Below are 22325 nucleotides of genomic sequence, written 5' to 3'. Positions count from 1 at the left end.
TCTCTCCCGTGGGAGTAGCTGAAGCTGACTGCTGGAGGGGTTGTCATCACAGATTGTGTGCTAGTGGAATTATAATGGAGATATCCCATCTCCTGGAACTGGAAGGGACCTTGAAAGGTCATCAAGTCCAGCCCCCTGCCTTCACTAGCAGGACCAAGTACTGATTTTGCCCCAGATCCCTAAGTGGCCCCCACAAGGATTGAACTCTCAACCCTGGGTTTAGCAGGCCAATGCTCAAACCACTGAGCTATCGCTCCCCCCCCCCCCATGACTCTCATGTGTAGTCTTTCCTCTTCTCCTGGAATTCTGTGGTTTTGCCTCTAGCTACTTTGGAGTGCTTTATGCGCACCATTTTTTATAGTGGCCTGTAACAGCGTATCAAGTTCTAGGATCCTGACTAGAGATACAGAGCTCTTCTACTGACTCACGCCAATGTGAGGACCCTAAAGAGAGATGCAGTTATTTCTGCTGATTTACCCTGGCAGCCAGATCACATGGGACTTATCTCCAAACTTGAAGTATGAAAAGGTTTAAGAGCCCAGGAGTTTCCAATCTCCTCTTTGGATTTTCCCCACGAAGGATGTGATTTCCTAGTAGTCAGAACTTGGTGATTGGGCCATAAGGCCCCGCCCTGCAAACGCTTGTGTACATCCTTAACTCTAGGCCTGGGCGCAGTCCCTTTGACTCCAAGTATGTACGTGGGTGTATATAGGATTGTGATCTATGTTTATACAGATCTTGGAGCCATTCAGAATTTTTATTAAAAAGACTTCTAAAGATAGCAGCAGATTTAAAATGTATTTTGATCAGACTTCTATGAAAATGAAGTAAAGCATGTATCATCAATAAAGAACTAATAAGCAAAATAAATATTTCACTTAAACATATTGGAGGGGGGAAATGTGCAACTGAAAGTATAGTTCAATGTTTCTAAAACTGACTCCAGTCTCTTCCCATCTCCAATCTGAAACAGGAAGAATGAGCAAATGGCTGTTTTTACTTGCTTCATCATTTGCAGTTTATGACTCAGCAAAGGCAGATCTGTCCATTGTTATCTATGTTTGCTGAATTCTAAGTAGAAGTGACTTAGCCAAGAAAGAAAAATTAACAGGCTGCTCTGCCCACACGTTTGACACATCCAACCAATAAGCACAATCTTTGATTTTTTTAAAAATGTTCTGAGCAGAGATTTACATCAGAGGAGTCCTGAATATTTAGTCCATACCTTAGAGGAGGTTTGTTAGATCTTTCTCAATTTTTTTTTTAGGAGAACAAAATCTAGGATGCTAGTGGTTAATTTAGTAGTAGTTAAAGTTTTATTGGCTTCAGCTGCAGATTGTTATCCAAAATGCTAGATATTTATCTTTAAAAAAACAAATGCCTGGATAACAGAACCCTAAATAGGTTTGCCTGGACCTTCCATTTAGAATAACTAATCCCAGGGGAGATTGGTATGCAAAACTGTAAACTTCAAAACAATAACTATTAATGGCCACAGAATACGATGGCTATTTGTGTAATGTGAGCACTATATTATGACAAACATTTGGCAACATAAGCATGTTTGAAGGAGAATTAGAAATCCTTTTCTTTCTTAATTCTCCCCTCCTGCTGTTTTTAATATGATCGACGTTGTGGTTTTCAGAGCATGCTACAGACACTTTTGCCAGAGCATTAATTTACATGGAGACCAGCTGACACATCAGTGATACCTCTTACACATTACCGACATTGCCTTATTTCGCCAGTTTTAATCTGATAAGCACAAACACTTTTCTTTCCCTATCAAAAGTCTTTCCAAGTGTCACAGTTTCAAAAACAATGCAAACCTTTTGCCAAAGAACCCAAAACACTACAGAGAGCTAGAAATATGTAGTTAAATTATGCCATAAAATTGAAGAAACATAGGGTACTTTGTTTCTGAACCAAAATGCTGTTGGTGTAAGATTAGCACTTAACTTGTGTGCTTAAGAAAACCCAATGACCTCTAATTAGAAATACTTAGTACCGGGTATATCCTCAATTACACTAAGTTCCTAAGAATGACATTTTGTTCCTTCCTTCTATACATAGGCTATAACCAAACAGACATATGAATTCAATTAGCTACAGTTTGGTTTACTTTGAAATAAGATCTCTTTGTTTTATCCTCCTCTTGCAGCTACATTCATGTACTGATATTGAACAAGATGTACTAAGTGAATGCTTAGCTATACAGCAACTCCACACATCTTCACAACACATTTTGGATGGGAAGTGTGGTAGATCTATAGGTCACCATGACCTAATAGCAGGTAAGAATAATTCCAGTAAATATGATGTTATATGTGTCATTTTAAATAAGGATTATTAAAGATCTTGGGCCACTGTGGAAAAACAGCCCATTATGTTTAAGAGTGTAAAAACCAGAATGTAGGTTATAAATGAGGTTAAAAATGTATAGTGCATTATTTCACCATTATATCGCAGGTTACCAATTATAAATTTTTCAGAGATGCTGAGCACCATTGCTCTCTTTAATTTTATATGAAGTTGTGGGTCTTCAGCATCTTTGAAAATCATGCTCAATCTCTTTAAGTTTGTGTTGGTCTCAGCAGCACACAAATGCACAAGCTATGTTAAAGCACAGCAGGAGTCCTAACAAAGACAGAAATTCACAGATAAACTTACTGTTCTGCTCACAAACAGATATCCCACATTAAATATATCCCTTTTTTGGCAGTGGAGATATAGGTGTTATCTGGAGTGCAGGAGTTGCTTCCATTACAAAAATATCCCTGCTGCCTCTTCATGGGTGAGCTGCCAGAGGGGTGAGGGTGTGGCTTTGTGCATGCCAAACAGGGGAAATTTTACCAATGGAAACTTAGGTACCTACAGGGCTGGTCTGAGCAGGGGTTTGGGGGAATCTAAATTTTGGGTTTAGCCTCCTAAAGTGGAAGTTCGTCACCTTGATCTAGTGCTTACTGTTCTTTGTTTTTTGTTTTTAAATGATGAAAACAGATTAGATTTTGTTTTTAAATGATGAAAGCAGACACTTCTACATTCCCCTTCCCAGCCGGTCACAGTAGGCCCCTGGTCTCTGATTTTCACTCATGTCATATTGGATTCTTGTGTCACTATTAGGTATGAAGGTGATGATGACCACTGCTATGATACGTTATCAATGGACCTGATACCATTCTTCTTTTGATGCTGCAGTACTACAGAGTAAATACTGTGGCAGTTAGTAGCATAAGATTTTCCAGATTGGATCAGACCTATGGTCCATCTAGTCCAGTAGTCTGTCCCCGTAAGTGACCATCACCAGATGCTTCAGAGGAACGTGCAAGACACCCTGCAATAGGCAAATGTTAGATAATCTTCCCCCATCCTACTTAGATTGTAAGCTCCTCAGGGCCAGGACAGTCTCTTTGTTCTGTGTTGTACAGCACCTAGCACAATAGGGGCCTGGTCCAGAGACTCCTGCTTCAATACAAATAATAATAATCCCTAATAATTAGAGATTGACTTAAACTTGAAACATGAAGTTTTATATCACTTTTTTATTAACTTTATTATGTTATAACTCTGGATGTTCTTCTTGTCCATATGAATGTCCAGTCTCGCTTTGAATCTTAAGTTCTTGGCCTCAGCAACATCCTGTGGCAGTGAGTTCCAGTGTTCATGTTTTCTGAAATAATTTCTTTTTATCAATTTTGAATTTGCCAGCATTCAATTTCAGTAAATGCCCCTTTTTTTCCTGTTACAAGAGAGTGGGAACAAAAGCATCTACCTTCTCTAGACCATTCACTTTATATACTGTTACAAGGCCCCCTTATATTTGCCTCTTTTCTAAGGTAAACAGTCCCAATTTTTTTGATCTTTCTTCACAAGAGTTTTTCTAGGCCCCTAATCACTCTTGTCACCTGGCTCTGAATCCCCTATATGTCCTTTTTGAGATGGGGTGACCAGTACTTCACAGAGCATTCCAGATGAGGCCAGCCCATTGATTTATATAATGGCATTATAATATTTTCCATATTATTCTCCATCCTGTTCCTTATACATCCTAGCATCTTTTTTGACCACAGATGCACATTAGAAATGGAAGAGATGTATTACATCATTTTGCATCCACCTTGTATGGTCTGGATAGAATCTCCAGAGAAAGGATGTAATAGACATTAATTTGCTGTTTTCATTCTGTATTTGCTTAAATAGCTATCCACATAAATACCAGTTATGGATAGACTGTCCATGGTCCTTTAGGCATGCACAGAGGGATGGGGGGCTATGGACTCCAGGCATAAGAGCTGAGGCCAATTTGCAGTCCATGTAGTGGGGGGCATCGTGGGTTTCTCAAGTTGGGTTTCTAAAAGTGAGCCACTCAAAAGTAGAATAGGTCAGTTCTGAAATTGTGCGTCTAAGGCTTGGTCTATGTTAGAAAACTTGCCCTGTGTTAAAATCAATCTAGTTATGTAGGTGCAAACCCTTAACACAGACATATTTAAATCAATTTAGATTAATATAGCATTAAGTTAAGTCACTTTAAGCATGACTTAAACTGATTCAAGTGAAATTTAAACCAGTTTAAGTGCATCTATATAAGATGTTTGCACTGGTGTCATTGATCGATTTTAAACTGATCTAGTTACATTGGTGCACATTTTCTAATATAGTTAAACCCTAAATGATTTTGTTCACAGACAGACACGGAGTCCATGGTGAACTGGGGTTACAATACAAGAATTCCTGGCGCTGAGTTCCTCAGACATCACAAGGGGTCCTAGTGTCCCTTGTGTGCTTTGTTAGAGCAACTCTGAGAAGCATCTGAATCTACAAAAATCTTCAGCTTTTTACCAGTCCAGGTCTTCAAAAAAAGATAGTATCCTGGTTGACACCTTCTATAACCACTTTTACCCTATTGTAAATTAAAATAACTGAATTATAACTCCTTGAGAATAAGATGTAATAGGAAAGGATAGTGACTTTTAATGCTCATGATGTTATTGGGATTCTGTGATGACACACAGAATGCTCTCGAGTATTGTTACATTCCTTCATTCAGTGTGGCAGGAAGATGTAGGAACTATAGGAATGTGGAGGAATCATTTTAACTTTATCACCTGGGCTCTTCAAACTCATGAGGGCGCTAGCAGCACCTCCAGGATCGGCTTCTTGGTCGGTGCCATTAGCTGAGAGCCTTGTGTGGATTTCCCCAACTGCTTCAACTCTTCTGTGAAGAAACTGAAGGATCATTTATGTCTCCGCAGGATGGATTGCAGTGAATAGTGCCAGGACCAGTCTAAGATCCCAAAGGTCCTCAGTAAAACAAAATGTGTTAGAAAACAGGGAGAAAATTGAGCTCACAGATAAATGGTACGGAGACCATACCTCGCTTCTGAGCCTGAAGCCTGAGACACCCCTCCCGCCACAACCTTGCCCAGCTTGGCCCCACCCCTTCTGATGTTACAGAAGAAAGAACAGAGAATAGGATGCTCATATTTCTCCAAGCTGTTAAAGCCTCATCCCTTTCTCCCTGACACACGACATTTCAGGTCAACCCTGGTGTTTGATCCTCCAGAAGGCTGCTGCTGGCTCTCCCCTCACAGTGTCAGACTTTGCTATTTTTTGGTGTCTAAATGGAAGCTCAGCTCATTTGGAAACCTGGCTTTATGCAGCTCTGAGTCACAGTCTTAGAAGTAAAATTGCTCTAGTTCAGGAGTAGGCAACCTATGGCACGCGTGCCGAAGGTGGCATGCGAGCTGATTTTCAGTGGCACTCACACTGCCCAGGTCCTGGCCACTGGTCCAGGGGGCTCTGCATTTTAATTTAATTTTAAATGAAGCTTCTTAAACATTTTTAAAACCTTATTTACTTTACATACAACAATAGTTTAGTTATATATTATAGACTTAGAGAAAGAGACCTTCTAAAAACATTAAAATGTAGTACTGGCACGCGAAACCTTACATTAGAGTGAATAAATGAAGACTCGGCACACCACTTCTGAAAGGTTGCCGACCCCTGCTCTAGTTCATGAATATCCCGTGTTTCTCAATAATGCCAATCCGTCCCCAATATGATTTCTTGGCTGACTATATCTAATCTGTCACTGGGGTATTTTTAAAATCTAGTTTTAGTAAATCTCTTCCTATACTTCCACCAGGTCACATTACTCCATATGAGACCCCATCACATATTCCATATGAGAAAGAGACAGAGGAAATAAATCAAGGTGGAGAGACTATTTTACAGTGAAACAGAAGTTACCTCATATTACCTGCCCCACTATTCCAGTGGCAAAAATGATCCATCATCATTTAGAGCATATATAATATAATGCTGAACATTACAGAATCAAAGTAAAAGGATATTCACACAGTCGCCTATAGTTTGTAATGATATGTTCACTCTTTCAAATAAGCAACAGTAATATTTCAGGACAAATCAGGCTACGGCATGGTATATAGTATACCACATGGACAAATATATAATGTCCTTTTCATTCCACTTGAAAATGCTCATGTATTTTTTCAAAGAAACCACAATATTAATGTGCAGAGCCCTGGGCCTCTGGGATTACTTGAATTACTGTGGACTTTTTTTCCCCAAGTTAAAGCTGCAGCATATTTTAAGTATGTCAGAGATGAAAGCCAACAATGCAGAAATGAAATGTTTAAAAAGTTCCCATCCCCTGTGTCCAACTTCAAAGCAGGCTTGTGCTTAGGCCAATGGCAGATATTACGGGGAAAGAATGCTCTGTGGCATGAGGAGGAATCCACAGTACGCAGCTGCTCAGACCTCGTTCCTTTTTATTTCCATTGCTAGATTGCTTCACTGTTGCCTAATTTAAACCTCAAATATGCCACAGAGATTGTTGGAGGAAGAGCACTATAGCCAGAGACTGAGCATCATCTATGGCAGGGGAAGCTTTAAATGCTGCTTCTATCTCCATTCAAGTCCTATCTGGGCTTGCATTTTTATTATTGATTTTTGCTCTTACTTGGCACACGTCGTGAAACGGCACTAATCACAGATGCTCAGAGCACTGGTTTGGGAACAGATGTTAAGGCTAAAGGTTAAATCATTTAAAATGTTGATTGATGACATGTATTTATAAACTGAAGTGGCTAATGTGTTAAGAGGCCTGAGATGCACAGTCCCAAACTGGATCGCGACAGCAGGCATCAGTAATTTATAAGGCTTTCATGCAACTCTCTGCAGCTAGGAGACAGTTCTCCGTTTAAAAAAAAAAACGGGAAGAAAAATTTTACAAACATTGAGAAAAGACGAAATTGCAGCCTTTTGGGAGATTTGCCATGGTCACAGAGTTTTTCATACATATAGATTTTCTAGGAGAGACAATGAAATTTTGCAGAATGTGGACCTGAGTCTGCTTCCATTAAGAGAAAAATTGATCTCAGAGGGAGCAGGATTGGGCCATAAATGGTCAACTGTTATCCCTAGAAATTGATATTAACTTTAGTTTGATTATCATCAGTTTACTGGGTGCTAGCCACGCATATTGGAAGACAGTCCCTACCCCAAAGAGCTCACTTTCTTCCCTTCCTGCATAGTAAACCAGCTTCACATGGAGGACTCTACCATGGCTGGAGGATGGAATTCACACCTCCAACCTGTTCAGCTGCACTATCCCAGTTGGAATAGCCAGAGATGGAATAGCAGCTGCTGCTCTCTGCACCATTTTTTGCAATGTAAATACAGAGTCTGTATTTTCAGACTAGATGCATCCCCAGAGCACAAGAGGTGCCAGCGTTCCACTCTCTTTGGCCCCTCTGGCCACACCCCACTTTGTAAGAAGATACCTGGTGCTACACTGTGCAATACTGTACATATGCATTCTTCCCTGCCAGTGTGACACCTAAAATGTTATGACTACCTCAAAGAATGCCGGGCTTGCTCTTTTGGTCCTCGCGCAGGCTGAGCTTCCAAGGGGTGGGTCTGCCTGAGGAAGCAATCAAGACATCAAAATTGCAACAAATCTAAACTTCCAGTGTGTCTTAAAACTGAAGTGAAAATATGCAGTTCAAAGCACTTGATGGTTAAAAATGAATTCCATTGAGCAATGCTGATATTTCAGAATAAGACCTAACACTGTGAAGGAAATAAAGTTAGTGTATTTTCTAAGGCCAGGTCTACACTACCGCGGTAGTTCGACAGCTGGCAATCAAACTTCCGGGTTCGATTTATCGCGTCTGGTCTGGACGCGATAAATCGATCCCGGAAGCGCTCGCCGTCGACTGCGGTACTCCAGCTCGGCGAGAGGAGTACCGCGGAGTCGACGGGGAGCCTGCCTGCCGCGTGTGGACCGCGTCTGAACCGCGGTAAGTTCGAACTAAGGTATGTCGACTTCAGCTACGTTATTCACGTAGCTGAAGTTGCGTACCTTAGTTCGAATTTGGGGGTTAGTGTAGACCAGGCCTAAGCGGCCTTTCTTTGCAGTAATAACATAAATAAAAATGCATTCACTTTAACTAAATAGAAGTTTGGTTCACAATGACTCAACAGAAATGACTAATTTCTTGTTGCAGCCTAACATGGAATCTACTAGTAACTCGTCTATTCCATTGTGTGTGCCACATGGCCCTAAATGTACTCCTAATTATAGGCAAAAACGGTATGCTAGCAAAGTGAACAGTAGTGTCAATTATTTCTCTGTATTTCAGCTTTCTTGCTACGCACAAGCTCTACATAGTTCAAGAAATCAAGCCATATTTCTGTTTACTGCACTACAAGTTCAATGAACATGCCCAGCCCTAGGGACACCCTACAACCTTTAAACACATTTAATCTTTGCATCCTTGTTTTACTGGAGACTAGATAGTGACTTCGCATAGTGAGAAGGATGGACACATGGGTGCACTGCCCTGGGAGCAGCCCAGGGGTAAAATGGTGATTCGGATTGACAGTGCCTTCCCTGGTCCCTCCCCCATTGCTCTAGTGGGAAATCATCTGTACTGGTTCATACCAATGAGAGAATAGTTACCCATATGGGACATCCCAGCTATACTGACTGGCATGTTGGAGGGGACAGAATCAAAACTCTGCCCATTTCTTGCCCATCTCTGCATACTTCTCACCCACATGCATGAAGAGCAGCTCCATGGAGCATGTTCAGTTCACTAGACCACCCAGGGCAGTGAGGGTGTGTGTGTGTGTTATGTCCCTCTGCTTCTCTGTGGGGGCACATCAAAGTTTATGATTTGTTCTTAATTACTCTGGCCCCATTCCTGGTAGGTGCTGCACATCCTCCAATCCCTCTGGCTTTTATTTATTTAATTAAATGCGATCTGAGGACAGATCACACTTCTTAGGCTCAGGTCTTTTATTAGCATCCAGCCAATAAGGAAGCAAGTTATCGTTCCTTGAGCCAGACCCAACAAACAACTGACATTATAGTCAATAGTTGAGACAATAAGACAGCCCATGAGAAAGCCATTAAACATTATAGACCCCAAGCTCCATCCAAGAATGTAGAATATGCATGTTCACCAGCTGCTGCGCAGATAAAGCTGTCATTCACTTCGTTTTTAATTTTTAAGTGAATTATTGATAGTGAAAGGTGCCAGTCTCACAGCTGTGGAGAGAGAATGTCTGTTTATTCACAGAACAGGTACTGTATTTTGCTCTACACTGTCCCTCCAATTTACCTGAGTTCAATCTGTGTAAGAAGAACATCTAGGTGTGATCTTCTGGCTCCAAGTCTACGTCTAATGAGCATTTGTCATAGCTTCAGACTGCCAACAAATGTGTAAACTGGTAGGAAGACTTTTGCAATGTGAAAATCAGTATGTTGTAAGGGGCGGGGATCTGAACCCCTTCTAGGACAGTGACCCTTCCTGCCATTAACCTTCTGTACTGAAATAAGATTGCTGAGAAGGTGACAACAAATCAGTTCTAGCATCATCTGGAAGCATCTGAACTTTCCAGACCTTTTCAGTCTGGTTTTAGATGCTGAGACAGAGCTGATTTCATTGGCTTAGTTGATCATTTCCCCCTAGCAGTGGGCAAAGCTCATGTGCCCAAGATTCATTTAGGTCTGCTTTTAACACTGTTGTTCATGGGCGGGGGGGCTTTTAACTTATCTGCAGACCCTGGCAAAGGTGGATGGAATCTTGCTTTATGGTTCTACGCTTTAATCTAAGAGAAACAAACAGACGTTGATGATGAGCAGTTGCTCATCTGCCCAGAGAGCTCGCTCACAGATTCCATATGGATCTGACTTCTCGCTTACCAATTCTACATCTGTGTAATACCAATGGGAGAGCTTTGGATGTTGGTACCATCAATACACAAATGACACTCAGCTCTCTGTTTCCCAGCATACTCAGCCTGATTGACTGGACTATGTGCTTGGTGGGGAGGAGAGACCCTAAGGACTAGGGAGGGGAAGGACCCAGTCCTCCCTACTGTCTGGTTATTACCTCCTTATTCCGTCATGTCTGTTTTTAACTTGTCAGCCCTTCAGGGTAGGGATCATGTTTCTGTGTGTGTCTGTGGGGGGGTTTAGCACACTTGTGGGTGCTGTCAGAAATAATAGATATATGCTTTTATATAACAGTATAAATTTATTAGGGGGGATTTTCAGATGTGCCAGCATTGACCTAACTCTGCTCCCATTCAAGTCAATAGGAGCTTTACCACTGACTTCAACGGGAGCAATTAAGCCAAAAATCATAACCTTAAACTAGATGATTTGTCCTATTTGAAGGCAAAGCTCCCATTGAAGTCAATGGGCACAGCATCAGAATCTTGTGTATTATGGAGTCATGGCAGCAAAAGAAAAAAGTTAAATTGCTATGAACGTAATTATCATGTATATGCAATAGCTACTTTTCAAGTCTCAATATCTCTGCTGCTACTTTTTTAAAACGTAGTTCTTTGAAGTCTAATTTTGGCCTGGATATTCTTAAAGCATTCAAGGTCTTGTATAACACTTCAAACAGATTTTGTTTTTTACAAACAGAAAGTTTGTACAATATTAAAATTATTATATTGATCTTTCAAAAAGAGAAATTTACACCAGTTTATTCATATTAGAAAGTTAATCTTTCTAGCAACCCAGAGATGCAGACATGAATGTGGTTCTCAAAATGTTATGTAAAAGAAGAAATATATATAACTCTATAGTTAAAACAGCCAGAGGTAATCCAATATCAGTTTAAAACAGAAAAGTACATACGGATAAGGTCACTGTAATTAAACAGAAACAAACTCAGTAAATTATTTATTTCCCTTCATATTTAAAATTTCAACTCATTCATCAAATCACTTTCCAAATCATTAGAAGAAGCATCACAAAGGGCCCCAACCCTGCAATGGCTCCAAACCTACACTTGCTGAACTGTAAGCATGTGAGTTGTCCCATTACCATGTTTGAGAGTGTTTATAGGATTGGGGCATGAATTTGCTAAAAATTTTCCATTCAATCTTCAATAAAATGAACCAATTGATCAGAGTCATACTAAGTCTATATACTATTATAGTGTGAAACTAGGCACCAGCAAGGAGAAGCTCATAAATATATGTTGTAATAAAATTGTCTGTGATTAAATACAGGCAGATCCATTTGTATGTTGATGACCTAACTTGATAAAAAACCTTTAACCAACAGAGTGCACTCTTGAACCTGTAAACATCTGATATAGCAATAGAAACAGAGGTAGAGTCATCTGTTGTGAAAGATGCTGATGCATTCTGTTTAAGCAAAGAATAAATGAGAACTGATATAAAGCTATTTTCTCCACAGGTGGAAATACGCTGTCATGTATTCCTAAGTTCTCTGTCACACAACATACATGATATGAGTCAAATGGCTTTGCAAACGAGTCCTCTTCTTACAAACACGCATGTATGTAGTCCCCTTCAGCTCAATGGTGCTACTCATAGGCCTGATCCAAAATCAAGGGAAGGGCTGTCATTGACTTCAATGAACTTTGGTCAAGGACTCGTGTGTATGTGTTCAGAGGATCTGGGCCTATCTTTGTAAAAGAGGTAGCAAGTTCCCTTATATATTGCCACAATACATTCCGTAGACCATGTGGGACCGCCTAATGTGCCACGTAAACTCATCATAACTTTAAAGAAAACATCACTTTGTCTCCGTGGCAACTTGCAAGTCGTCATACAATTTTTATTATTGGTATGCCTCATCGTGTAACTCAGGCTGACAGCCCTGATGTGTAATTTCCTCATTTTTGAGGGTGTGATTCTCCTAAATGCCATCCTCATTCCATTTTTAGTTTAATTCATTGAGATTCCATTTACTTCAAGATGTGTTATTTTAAAATTGGTTCAGTGTGTCTACTCCTGCTTTACTAGAAAGTTAGTTGATTTATTTCCAAATTAAAGTGATTTCTAAATGAAATACTAAAACGCCGACATTTTTTGGGTAGCAGAGAAAATGCTTTGGGTTCTGGGACTCTCACTATGTGCAGTGATGTAGTGTTATCAAGGAATTACATATTTTAATCAGCACCTGCTCGCCAGTCCTGCCAATTTTCCCCCAGGAGAGTAGTCCCATTTCCATCAATTGAACTGTTTGCTAGAGGAGTACCTGTCACATGAGCAAGAGGTTGAAGGCTCAGGCACCTGGACTGGGAAGTGGCCTTGGGCCAGCTCACTCCACCTGATGGGATCCACCACATGCAGATTTCCCCCTCTCTAGACAGCACCTCTCTAGTCTCTGCAGCACCAGAACTAGCCCCAGCCCTGTGGAGCCAGCTTTCCACAGTCCACGGTCTATGGGGAAAGGGCTGGAATCAGGGCAGGCCAGGGAAATATGCATCTTCCCACTGCTGACCTCACTTCATGCCCCATTATGCTTACATGAAAAAGTTAAACAGATCCCAGAAGTCTGAAGTTTCCCACAGGCACCTTCCCATGAGAGACCCTAGGGAAGCCACAGTCTGAGGACATCCATAGTAGCTTGGCTTCATTGGCAGAGAGCCAGGAGGGCACTGCTGGGGTGCCAGAGTTGAAGTATGTGTACATGGTCTCTGCACAGATGGCCTTTGCCTCACACAGATCCCAAAGGCTCTGCCAGATTTACTGGCAGGCCCTGAGGCCTTTACCATGGAGAGTCAAACTCTGTTTCCGCATCTGATAATGGCAGGATGCAGGGTAATCTCTGCCTGGGAATCTCTGGGTGATTTCTTCATTCAAAGTTACCAAAATCTCCTCTGCCCTGTCCCCTTCCCCAAACAAACTGTAGATCAGTGATTTCCCTGCCAGCCTCGACATGAGACTTAGGACAGAGTGATCTCGCATCAGGTTTACACCATGGGAATCAGTGGAGTTACTTTGAATGTACAATGGTGCTAGCTAAAGGAAAATTAGACACACAAAGTCTAAAATGAGTGGTCATAGGAAATACCACTGATTAGATTCAGATTTAGAAGAATAATGAAAGTGCTGTATTAAATTTAATCAAGGGCTTTTTGTTGTTCTCAAATTAAGATAAAGGTTACTTCCATACTGAGAGGTGCTTTAGAAGTTGATAAACATTCTTTTTATAAAAAGAGGTTATTTTTCAGTGGTAGACATCTAATCTAATAGGATATGAAACAAACCTTCCATCTTCAGGATGTTCATTTTAGTTTGCAAAATTACATTTGTTTGCCTCACAGGCATGTACACTGGTTCCAGTGCTAACCATAATGGACCATCACCAGGTCTCCTGCCACCTACTCACGACATCCCCTCAAGACACCATCCACTGGAATCAACCCTTGCCAGTCCACACCATCATCTGTTACCTTTGGAGAGTACGAGGGAAGGGTATGTACTTTAAGCAAGCATGCCATCACACTACAAAGATGTACTTAATCCCATGTCGTTGGGTTCATGTCAAACTCTGTTCAATGCATTGAGAAGTTTACTGAGTATGGTATGAATACTCAGAATGGGTCTAGATTGAACATCTTCATTTCCTTGTTTTAAAAACAATTTTAGATTGTTCTTCATACTGTGTCACTGCATTGAGATTTTATAATTATTTTATTTTTAAATACTCTTCCTTGGTGGCATGTTACTGCTGTGGCTATGTGCACAGGGCTCCTCTTGACTTCACTGGGATACCCACCCCTATCTCAGCAGCCTGTAGAATCGTAAGGCAATGGTTGCCTGAGTGAGAACTATTTGTTTAAGGATTGCAGGCTGTCTCTCTCTGGTACATAACTGCTGTGCTGAAGTGCTGAGAGTGGGACCCGACTCAGTGAAATCTACATGAAGCCGTTCCTTATATGTTGTATTAATAGATAATGTTTTCTTACAGTATCTTACCCCTTCTATCCAAGGCTCTCAAAGCACTTTACAAACAGGAAGGAATTACTGTAAGCCTCACAACTAGGGGATCTACCGCTCTGGCTAGATTCCTAGCTGGTGCCCTTATTGGTCGTATCTGAACAGCTCACATAGTAATGAATTTTAATTCCAATACCCCGTCATGGACAAGAGCACTCTCCTCATTTTACTGATGGGGAACTCAGACACACCGGCTTGCCCAAGATCTTTAGCAGTGCCCGGTATTTAATGTAGATTTCTTCTGTCCCATTCCAATGTCATCACCATCCCTCCTCAACCCCAATATGTAGCTGAGGAAACTGAAACCTAGAGAGATTACGAATTCAATTGTACCCTTACGGTGCAGTCCTACAGTAGTGGGGCGTGGCCAGGGAGCAGGCTCTCAAGGAGGAATTCCTCCTGGAGCCTTTGGGCAGTGCACACTGCAGTAAACCTAGACTCCTCCTCCCCTGCATCCAGCCCACTCTTCTGGCCAGTGCAGCAGATGGGGAAAGTACCTTCATCCTCCCTTTTAGGCAGAGAGTGGCAGTACTCACCTCACATAGAGCCTGTATGCCGCAGCCACGTTACAGCTGCCCCCAGCGCAGGGGCACATGATGGTGGGAAGGGTCCTTGAGCACACACATGCCCCCACATCCTTTTGCACCAACCCAGGACCAGACCCCATCTGTCCCTCAAAGACATACCCAGTGTCACATAGGATGACTGGGAGAGCCCAGCTCTCCTGCCTGCCTGTCCTGTGTTTTAACCACAAGACCATCCTCTCTATCCCCCCCACAGCCAGGAGTCAAACTTTTATGTTTGCGCCACTCATTTATTTTCACCTTAACAAACAGTTTCCATGCTGGTTTTAAAAGATGGGTGGATCCGGTTCTAAACTATGCACTGGGAAGCAAATTCTCACCTCTCCCTTGCCCAGCAGCAGACCCAGCATGATTCTACAGCATGGGCCTGAGGTAGGGGTCTCCATTCGGGGGTCACAGATCCCCTACCAGTTGTGGAGCAGTTTCACAAGGGTTTGCCGTACCCACAGGTAGAAGTGAGAACTGACAGTAGGAATGGGGAGAGAAAATCCACAATGAAGCAGAACCAAGGGCCATTTTTTTCCTCCTGTGGGAGGGGAACACATCAACCTAGAAGAGGAGAAGGATCTCTTCCTCCCACTCACCCCTATGTAAATCCTCAGAACACTGGCCAATGACTGAGTCTGGGTGGTGGTTCTGGAAGTGGGCCTTTTGTGAAATTAGCACCAAAAATCCCAACAGAAAACAATATAACCAAACTAAGGAAACATTTCACATGCCAGTTGCACAGGTGAGTTCTGAGTTTGTTTTCAAGACATTTTAACATTTGGAACTTACTTGCTCACCTCCCTAACAATAATAAAAACCAAAGACATGGCTAACGTGAGAGCGTACTGTAGCAGTATTTCAGATTCTATAGCTGAGCGCTCTGGACTGCATGGATTCACTCTTATTGATGCATGTGAGCTGTCTTCATTCTGAGAAAATCAGTTCCCTTTGAGTAAAAAAATAAAAATAAATGCTGAATCCAGTTTTTAATTGGAACCTTCTACACAAGTTTTGATTTCTTAGTGAGTGCCAGGAGCGGATAACTATTCATTTGCTTTGGTCACAATTTGAGTTTTACATTGGAATGCTTTTCAGTTTTTGCTGAATAAGCATTTGTTCTTGTGTGAGAATAGTGTGCTGATTTATTATCTCCCAATGCTTATGTGTTTAAGAAATGCAAAGTGGTTACAGAAACACTATAGTTAATTTCCTATGACATAATATAAGGTTGAGACAATAACAGGGTTCTAACTATGAACCAGCCATCAGAAAACTAAGACTGGAACATGTTGTTTGAATGTTTATTTTAAAACAAGGCATTTTGTTCGTTACATAGTGACTGGGGATGTTTCAGCATTTAAAATAGCATTTACTATATTCAAAGTACACTGTTATTTTAGGCATTGTATTAGCTAGTCCATAAAATACATTTGCTATATTTTAATTGTTTGCACTTTCATTACATACTGAAATAAAGACCATATTTTAATAGCATTTACTTAAGATAGAAAATATAGTCTGAACTAATCAAAATTTCATACGTTACACAAGACCATACTAAATGAAAGTATTCATTAATTTAATCAACAAAAACACTCTATAATCTAATGCTTGGAGCTGCTGAATTATTGGGACTGTCTTTGTCAGTTAATAGTTCTGTATCTTTATTCAGATAAAAACATACACTGCATGAAGAGAAATAAACATTAAAAACTCTATATGAACTGCGTTACACTTTTGACATACATATAGCATTTTGCCTCATTCATCACCTATCTCTGCATCCATGTTTAGGTACATTTAAAGAATTACTATACTGTGAATCAATGTAATGACAAGATTGGATTCCAGAGTTTAAGTCTTTGGAATGAACCAGAATGATTACTATCAAAAAGTGTAATTATTGAGTCATCAAATATGTGAGATGCCAAAAGCTACACGGGGCAGAGTACAAATAGTCTACTCAAGGTTGACAGAAGATTCAGAATTTGATTTAAAGGCTTTTAAAAAAAACAAAACAAAACACTATGTTCTACCATCCTTTGCCAAAGTCAATACCAAGTGTAGCACTCAGTTTTCCCAAATGGTTTGCTAAGACATTTAAATAGTTTGACAAAATTATCTAATTCACTTGAAAATGTTCTAACAGAATCTGACATCATTACCAAATATATTTACACTGGCTTTATATGATATGTATGGAATTTTTTTAAATTGTGGTATGAAGTGCACAGTTTGCTGGATCTAGTAATTTTACATTAATTTATACTAATATTAATTAAAGTAGAAATGTATGATTTAGGAGTATTTTGGCATGTAGAAAGTAGGGCTTGTGTGATCCAAGTTATTTTTGTTTGTTTTTTAATTTCAGGTAGTGAAGTGTTACTTTAACATTATTTATGGCAAATGCTATAAGTAATGTCAAAACTGTTTAACTTCAGCAGTTGCAAAGACAGTAAATTTTGATTTGTAGCACCCTGAAGATAGAAAAACAGCTCCCAGTATTAACCTTTGGCTTCACTATATTGATGTTATGCCTGGCCTGGTCTATACTACAACATTTGCATGAATGTAACTAAACCAGTTTAAAAAATCCATCTAGTTAAATTTGTGGACACCCCAGTGTGGACCCACTTGAACTGGTTTAGACTACTAATTTAGCTTGCAGTGATAAGTTACCAACTTTAACCTTTGTGTATATTAATTTAACTAAACTAGTCTGAGTGGGTTCCATCAGGAGTTTATAGCAGTTTAACAAGATCAGTATATGTATTGATTTAATTAAACTGGTGCACTTTTCTAATATAAACAAGGCATCTGTTTTGCTATATATATGTCCCCCTCTTTTGTAGAATATGCGCACAAATACATAAAGAAGGGTCTTGTTTATGAAGAAATAGAGGGTGGTTTATGAAATACAGTTCTCTATGCTTTTATTTTCAGATCACTAAACTATTGTAGAGTAGTAGTCATTCAGACTTTATGAGCCATTGGTATAAATTGTTCCAAGTATTGCAAGATCTTGTTCACCCTACAGATAATAAACACCACACAGTATAGTGTAATCTCCACAGCATTATTACATGGTTTTAAAAAGAAAAGTAGATAATCTTATAATTCAGCATACATTAACAGCACCAATTATCATGTAATTGTAAACCTTGCTAACAGAAGGTCATGAGGTTTAGGCACTCTTGCTCAGGATCCATTACATTTTTTTGCTCATGGATCAGCAAAACTGAATTTCCCTTCAGTATATGGAGTTGGAGCAAGGTCCCATTAAAGTCTTTGAACTCAATCATTTTGCATATGGCTATGTGACCTTGGTCACATGCATTACACATAGCAAATAGCATTTACATTCCTGGAGGAAGTCAAGGACTACTGACAAATAATGACAATTCTACCAATAAGGATGATGTATCCCTTAGGGAGGATTGGGACACTAATTGTTCACACTTCTGTAGCAATTTAGGTCATATCCGCCATGTAAAATCTATGGCGACTGAAGAATTAATGAGATTATGACATCACAAAAGTCTTAAAGCTGAACAAATGAGAGAGGATATTTTTAGCTAGAGCATTTAAAATGCTAATTTATTTGTGCTTGCTAACAGCTATTTAACCAGGGAAGACCAGACTTGATATTCCTGATATTTTTAAGGTAAAAATGTGCAAGAGAAAATCTATTGCTATGGCCACTTTACACCACTCTGGCAGTGTAAAGGATCCTCCCATCTTAAGGCCTCTTTACATTGCCAGAGTGGCGTGAAGTGGGCATAGTGCAAACACGAACGAGGCCTAAAGGGTTTCCTCCCTCAAAACCAGCAGTGGAAACACCCAGTCAACCCTCCACCAGCTCAGACTCCCCTCCTGAGATGTGAGCCTTGTAAAATGTCCCCGTTTCTTTCCCCCACTTTGAGGTTGTGGTGGTAGCTTGAGGAGTGGGGAAGAATTGTGTTAGTGGATGGCAGGAAAGTAAAGTTAATGTCTGTAGGGGGGAAAGCCTTACAGGAGAGAGAGTGGGGTGGCTAGATAGGGGTCTCCTGTGTGGAATTTTTTGTATTATCCTGGCTCTGTGGCAAGGAGGTGAGAGGAGACCAGGGATGGTTTTGTGAATGAAGGAGCTTAGAAGGCTTGTATCACGTGAGGTGGGATCGGACACATGCAGTGGCTTTAAGGATTTCACTTTACAAATAAATGGTTTTCTGGAGTGTGATTGTCGTGTATTTAGGAAATTGGTTCCAAAAACAAAACAGAAAAGGATAATTCTTTAATAAACTATTGCAGATAATTTTTATTTTAATAGCTATTACTTCCTTGCATTTGAAGGGCCAACCCCTGTCGAAGGCAGTGAGATCACATGAGTAAGGCCAGTAAGATTTGGCCCATTATTAGAATAGTTGTGGGAAACAAACAAGCCTCTACTATTTAGAGGACGGAACTAAATACCAACACCTTTTTTATAATAGTTCCTGGGACCAGAAAAATGTGTCATTCATTGTTTGTGGATTCCACTGGGACTACTTCTCATTTGTAATAGAATACACAAGTCAGTGTTTTATTCTCTTTTAAAAGCACTAAAACCCAATAACAAGAAACAGATATCTCTGAAAGCAGAAAACATTTTCAGTGGAGGTAGCCAAGAACCCATCATAATTTATCTCAGTGTTATGGATCTGAGCACGCAAAAGGGGCATCAGTACATCTGTCCAAAGAAAGAACAATGTACAGGTGCGGGACTGAGGTTTATGTAACAAAGAAAAACAGTAATTAAAAGCATCTGGATTTGAATCCCAAGTCATTTATCTCATTGTAGAAAATGTGAACAGAGTTCATTTATAATCATATCCAGATAGGCCTATTCTGTTTTTAGCAAAATTAGCATTAAAGTGGCCTCACTTCTGCAATATTTGGCTAAGAAAAATATAGTATCTGATTGCTGATAGAGCACTGACGTTTTCCTGACTGTACCGGGATGTAGGTGGACATTTATTTAATATTATATTTTTCTAAAATAGGTGGATTGACATTTATGATGTCACTTTGATAGTGTCTTCCATCCGAGTGTCTAAAAGTAAGCACTAACAAATAAAGATACCAGCCTCAGAGATGTGGTGTAAGTGATACAGTCTCAAATTAAGAAATAATAAGGCTACAGGGAGAAAAGAGAGGTTAAATGAGTTATTCAGGAAGCCTTTGACTGAGCGGTGATTAGAACCCAAGTTTTTTTGACTTCCAGTCATGTGCTGTAACCACTAGTTAATGTTTTCTGTGATAGTCAGAGGAACAGAATATTTAGTCTCTGTAAACCTGATATTCTTGTAGCTTTTTAGCAAATTCAGTGGTTTAGAAGTAAGCCATATAAAGAGAATACATGACAGCTTGTCCTGATGTGAAAAATCATACAATCATGTCATTGCAGGGCTGGAAGGGATCTTGAGAGGTTATCCAATCCAGACCACTATGCTGAGCAACTAAGGGCCAGATTTTTAAAGATATTTAGGTGCCTAGTGGGGTTTTCAAGAGCCCACAATGGTTGGTATTCTTTAGCCTCATTTTAAAGATATGTCATCAAGGTTAAATTACCTGCAAGGTCACACCGCATGTTCATGACAAACCAGGGCCTCTGACTTCCAATTCCTCACTCTCAATACAACCAGTGTCCCAACAACAAGAAAATGGAAACACACTGGAGTAACTTGTAGGGTGACCAGATGTCCCAATTTTATAGGGACAGTACCAATTTTGGGGTCTTTTTCTTATATAGGCTCCTATTACCCCCCACCCCCTGTCCCGATTTTTCACACTTGCTGTCTGGTCACCCTAACTTGCAATCCCAGAGCAGAGCTTCAGTCTATGTTAAATGTGCAGCATATTACAACCCAGTAATTTGTTTGCTCATCATTTGTGGGAAAGGATAATAAAATGCAATGATGCCCAGCAAGGTGAGCTACAATGAAGGATTTATTATAGAGGTGGAAAAAGATTCCATGCATTCCAGAGAGCTAGCCAAAGACACCTGGCAGTGATTAGTGCAAGGTTCACCAAACTTCAGATAGTCTGTTTTTTTTTTTGAATGGTATAACTGTTTCCTGAGCATGTGCTGACAGAAATTCCCGTAGGGCAAGACCCAGAACAGAAACACGTGGCAAGAGATTGGGTGCTATCCAAAGACCAGATTAGCAGAGCTTTACACATCATTTTTAATATATAGGAAGAGATGAAAATCAGTGTTAACTTCCCCCTCCGTTCCCCCCCCACAAAATATAATCTCCTGATTCTGGAACTGAATTGCACATTCTCATAATATAAGTAACTATACTGTTGAGCAGGCAAGGTTTTATGAATGAAACAGTTGGCATGAGAAATTTTATGGTAGCACCTGGTTTCACTGAAATATATCAGCTTTTGTAACTAAATATAACATTGCCTTTATCTAGAGCACTATATAGAATCTTTCCTTCAGACTAGTACGTGGTAGATACAATTCTCAAAGTCAATATTTTGTAATGTGGTATTAGACTGGACTTGAGAAGCAGCTTTGAAGTCCAGTCTAATAGCACAATAGACACAAGAATTTACTTAAGATAAAGTACAGATGTATTTCACTCTGGATCTGATCCGGTTCCCACCGAGCTCAATGAGAAAAGGATTGGGGCCTATTGTCTAGCAGAGGAATCTGCCAGTCAAGATTTTCTATTAAAAAAACCCAACAGTGAGCCACTGTTCATATTGAAAACATCCATGCCTTCAATATTTCTATGCTGTGGTTAGATTTCATCCTCAATTATTATGATTCAAAAAGTATCCTAGGTTGAAGTGAATTTCATTATTTTTCAGTTCCCTGCAAGTAGTTTCCAATTAAGCATATTGTGCTGTATTTTCAGTATCCAGGAACAGATTAAAAATATTATCTGTGTAATGGACCACGAAGAAGGTTGCCTTAAAATTGCTAAAAATGTAGTTTTATTATTTGCTGTTCTGTAGAATTTGTCCAAGAAGAGTTTTTGACCAGGGTGTGGCTAAAGCAAAATATAAAGGCCATTTCTTATTCAGGCTACAGCAATATGGATAAATTCGGGGTTGGGCAGGGGGAAATATATCCCCGTCCTGTCAGAAGGTTTTGAAAAATCAATTTGGCTGTTTATTTATTCTTAGTTCTGTACTGTTTAATAGTTTCTAGAGCAGGGGTAGGCAACTTATGGCACGCGTGCCGAAGGCGGCACGCGAGCTGATTTTCAGTGGCACTCACACTGCCCGGGTCCTGGCCACCGGTCCGGGGGGCTTTGCATTTTAATTTAATTTTAAATTAAGCTTCTTAAACATTTTAAAAACCTTATTTACTTTACATTCAACAGTAGTTTAGTTATATATTATAGACTTAGAGAAAGAGACCTTCTAAAAACATTAAAATGTATTACTGGCACACAAAACCTTAAATTA

The 22325-nt window shown here is 40.0% G+C and overlaps 1 protein-coding gene across 1 annotated transcript in view; it reads left to right on the top strand.

Moving 5' to 3' along the window:
- The window catches only part of GLIS1 (GLIS family zinc finger 1), a 287901-nt gene that overhangs the window by 242718 nt on the left and 22858 nt on the right, over positions 1-22325 (top strand). The window contains exons 7-8 of the mRNA XM_065409869.1: positions 2162-2294; positions 13632-13782. Of these exons, the coding sequence (XP_065265941.1) occupies positions 2162-2294; positions 13632-13782 (284 nt within the window). The remainder of the gene's footprint in view (positions 1-2161; positions 2295-13631; positions 13783-22325) is intronic.

Source organism: Emys orbicularis, chromosome 8 (genome assembly GCF_028017835.1).
Source record: "Emys orbicularis isolate rEmyOrb1 chromosome 8, rEmyOrb1.hap1, whole genome shotgun sequence".
In the NCBI taxonomy this organism is placed as follows: domain Eukaryota; kingdom Metazoa; phylum Chordata; order Testudines; family Emydidae; genus Emys; species Emys orbicularis.
Note: the sequence above shows the minus strand (reverse complement) of the source record. Positions and strands in the feature narration are given on the sequence as shown.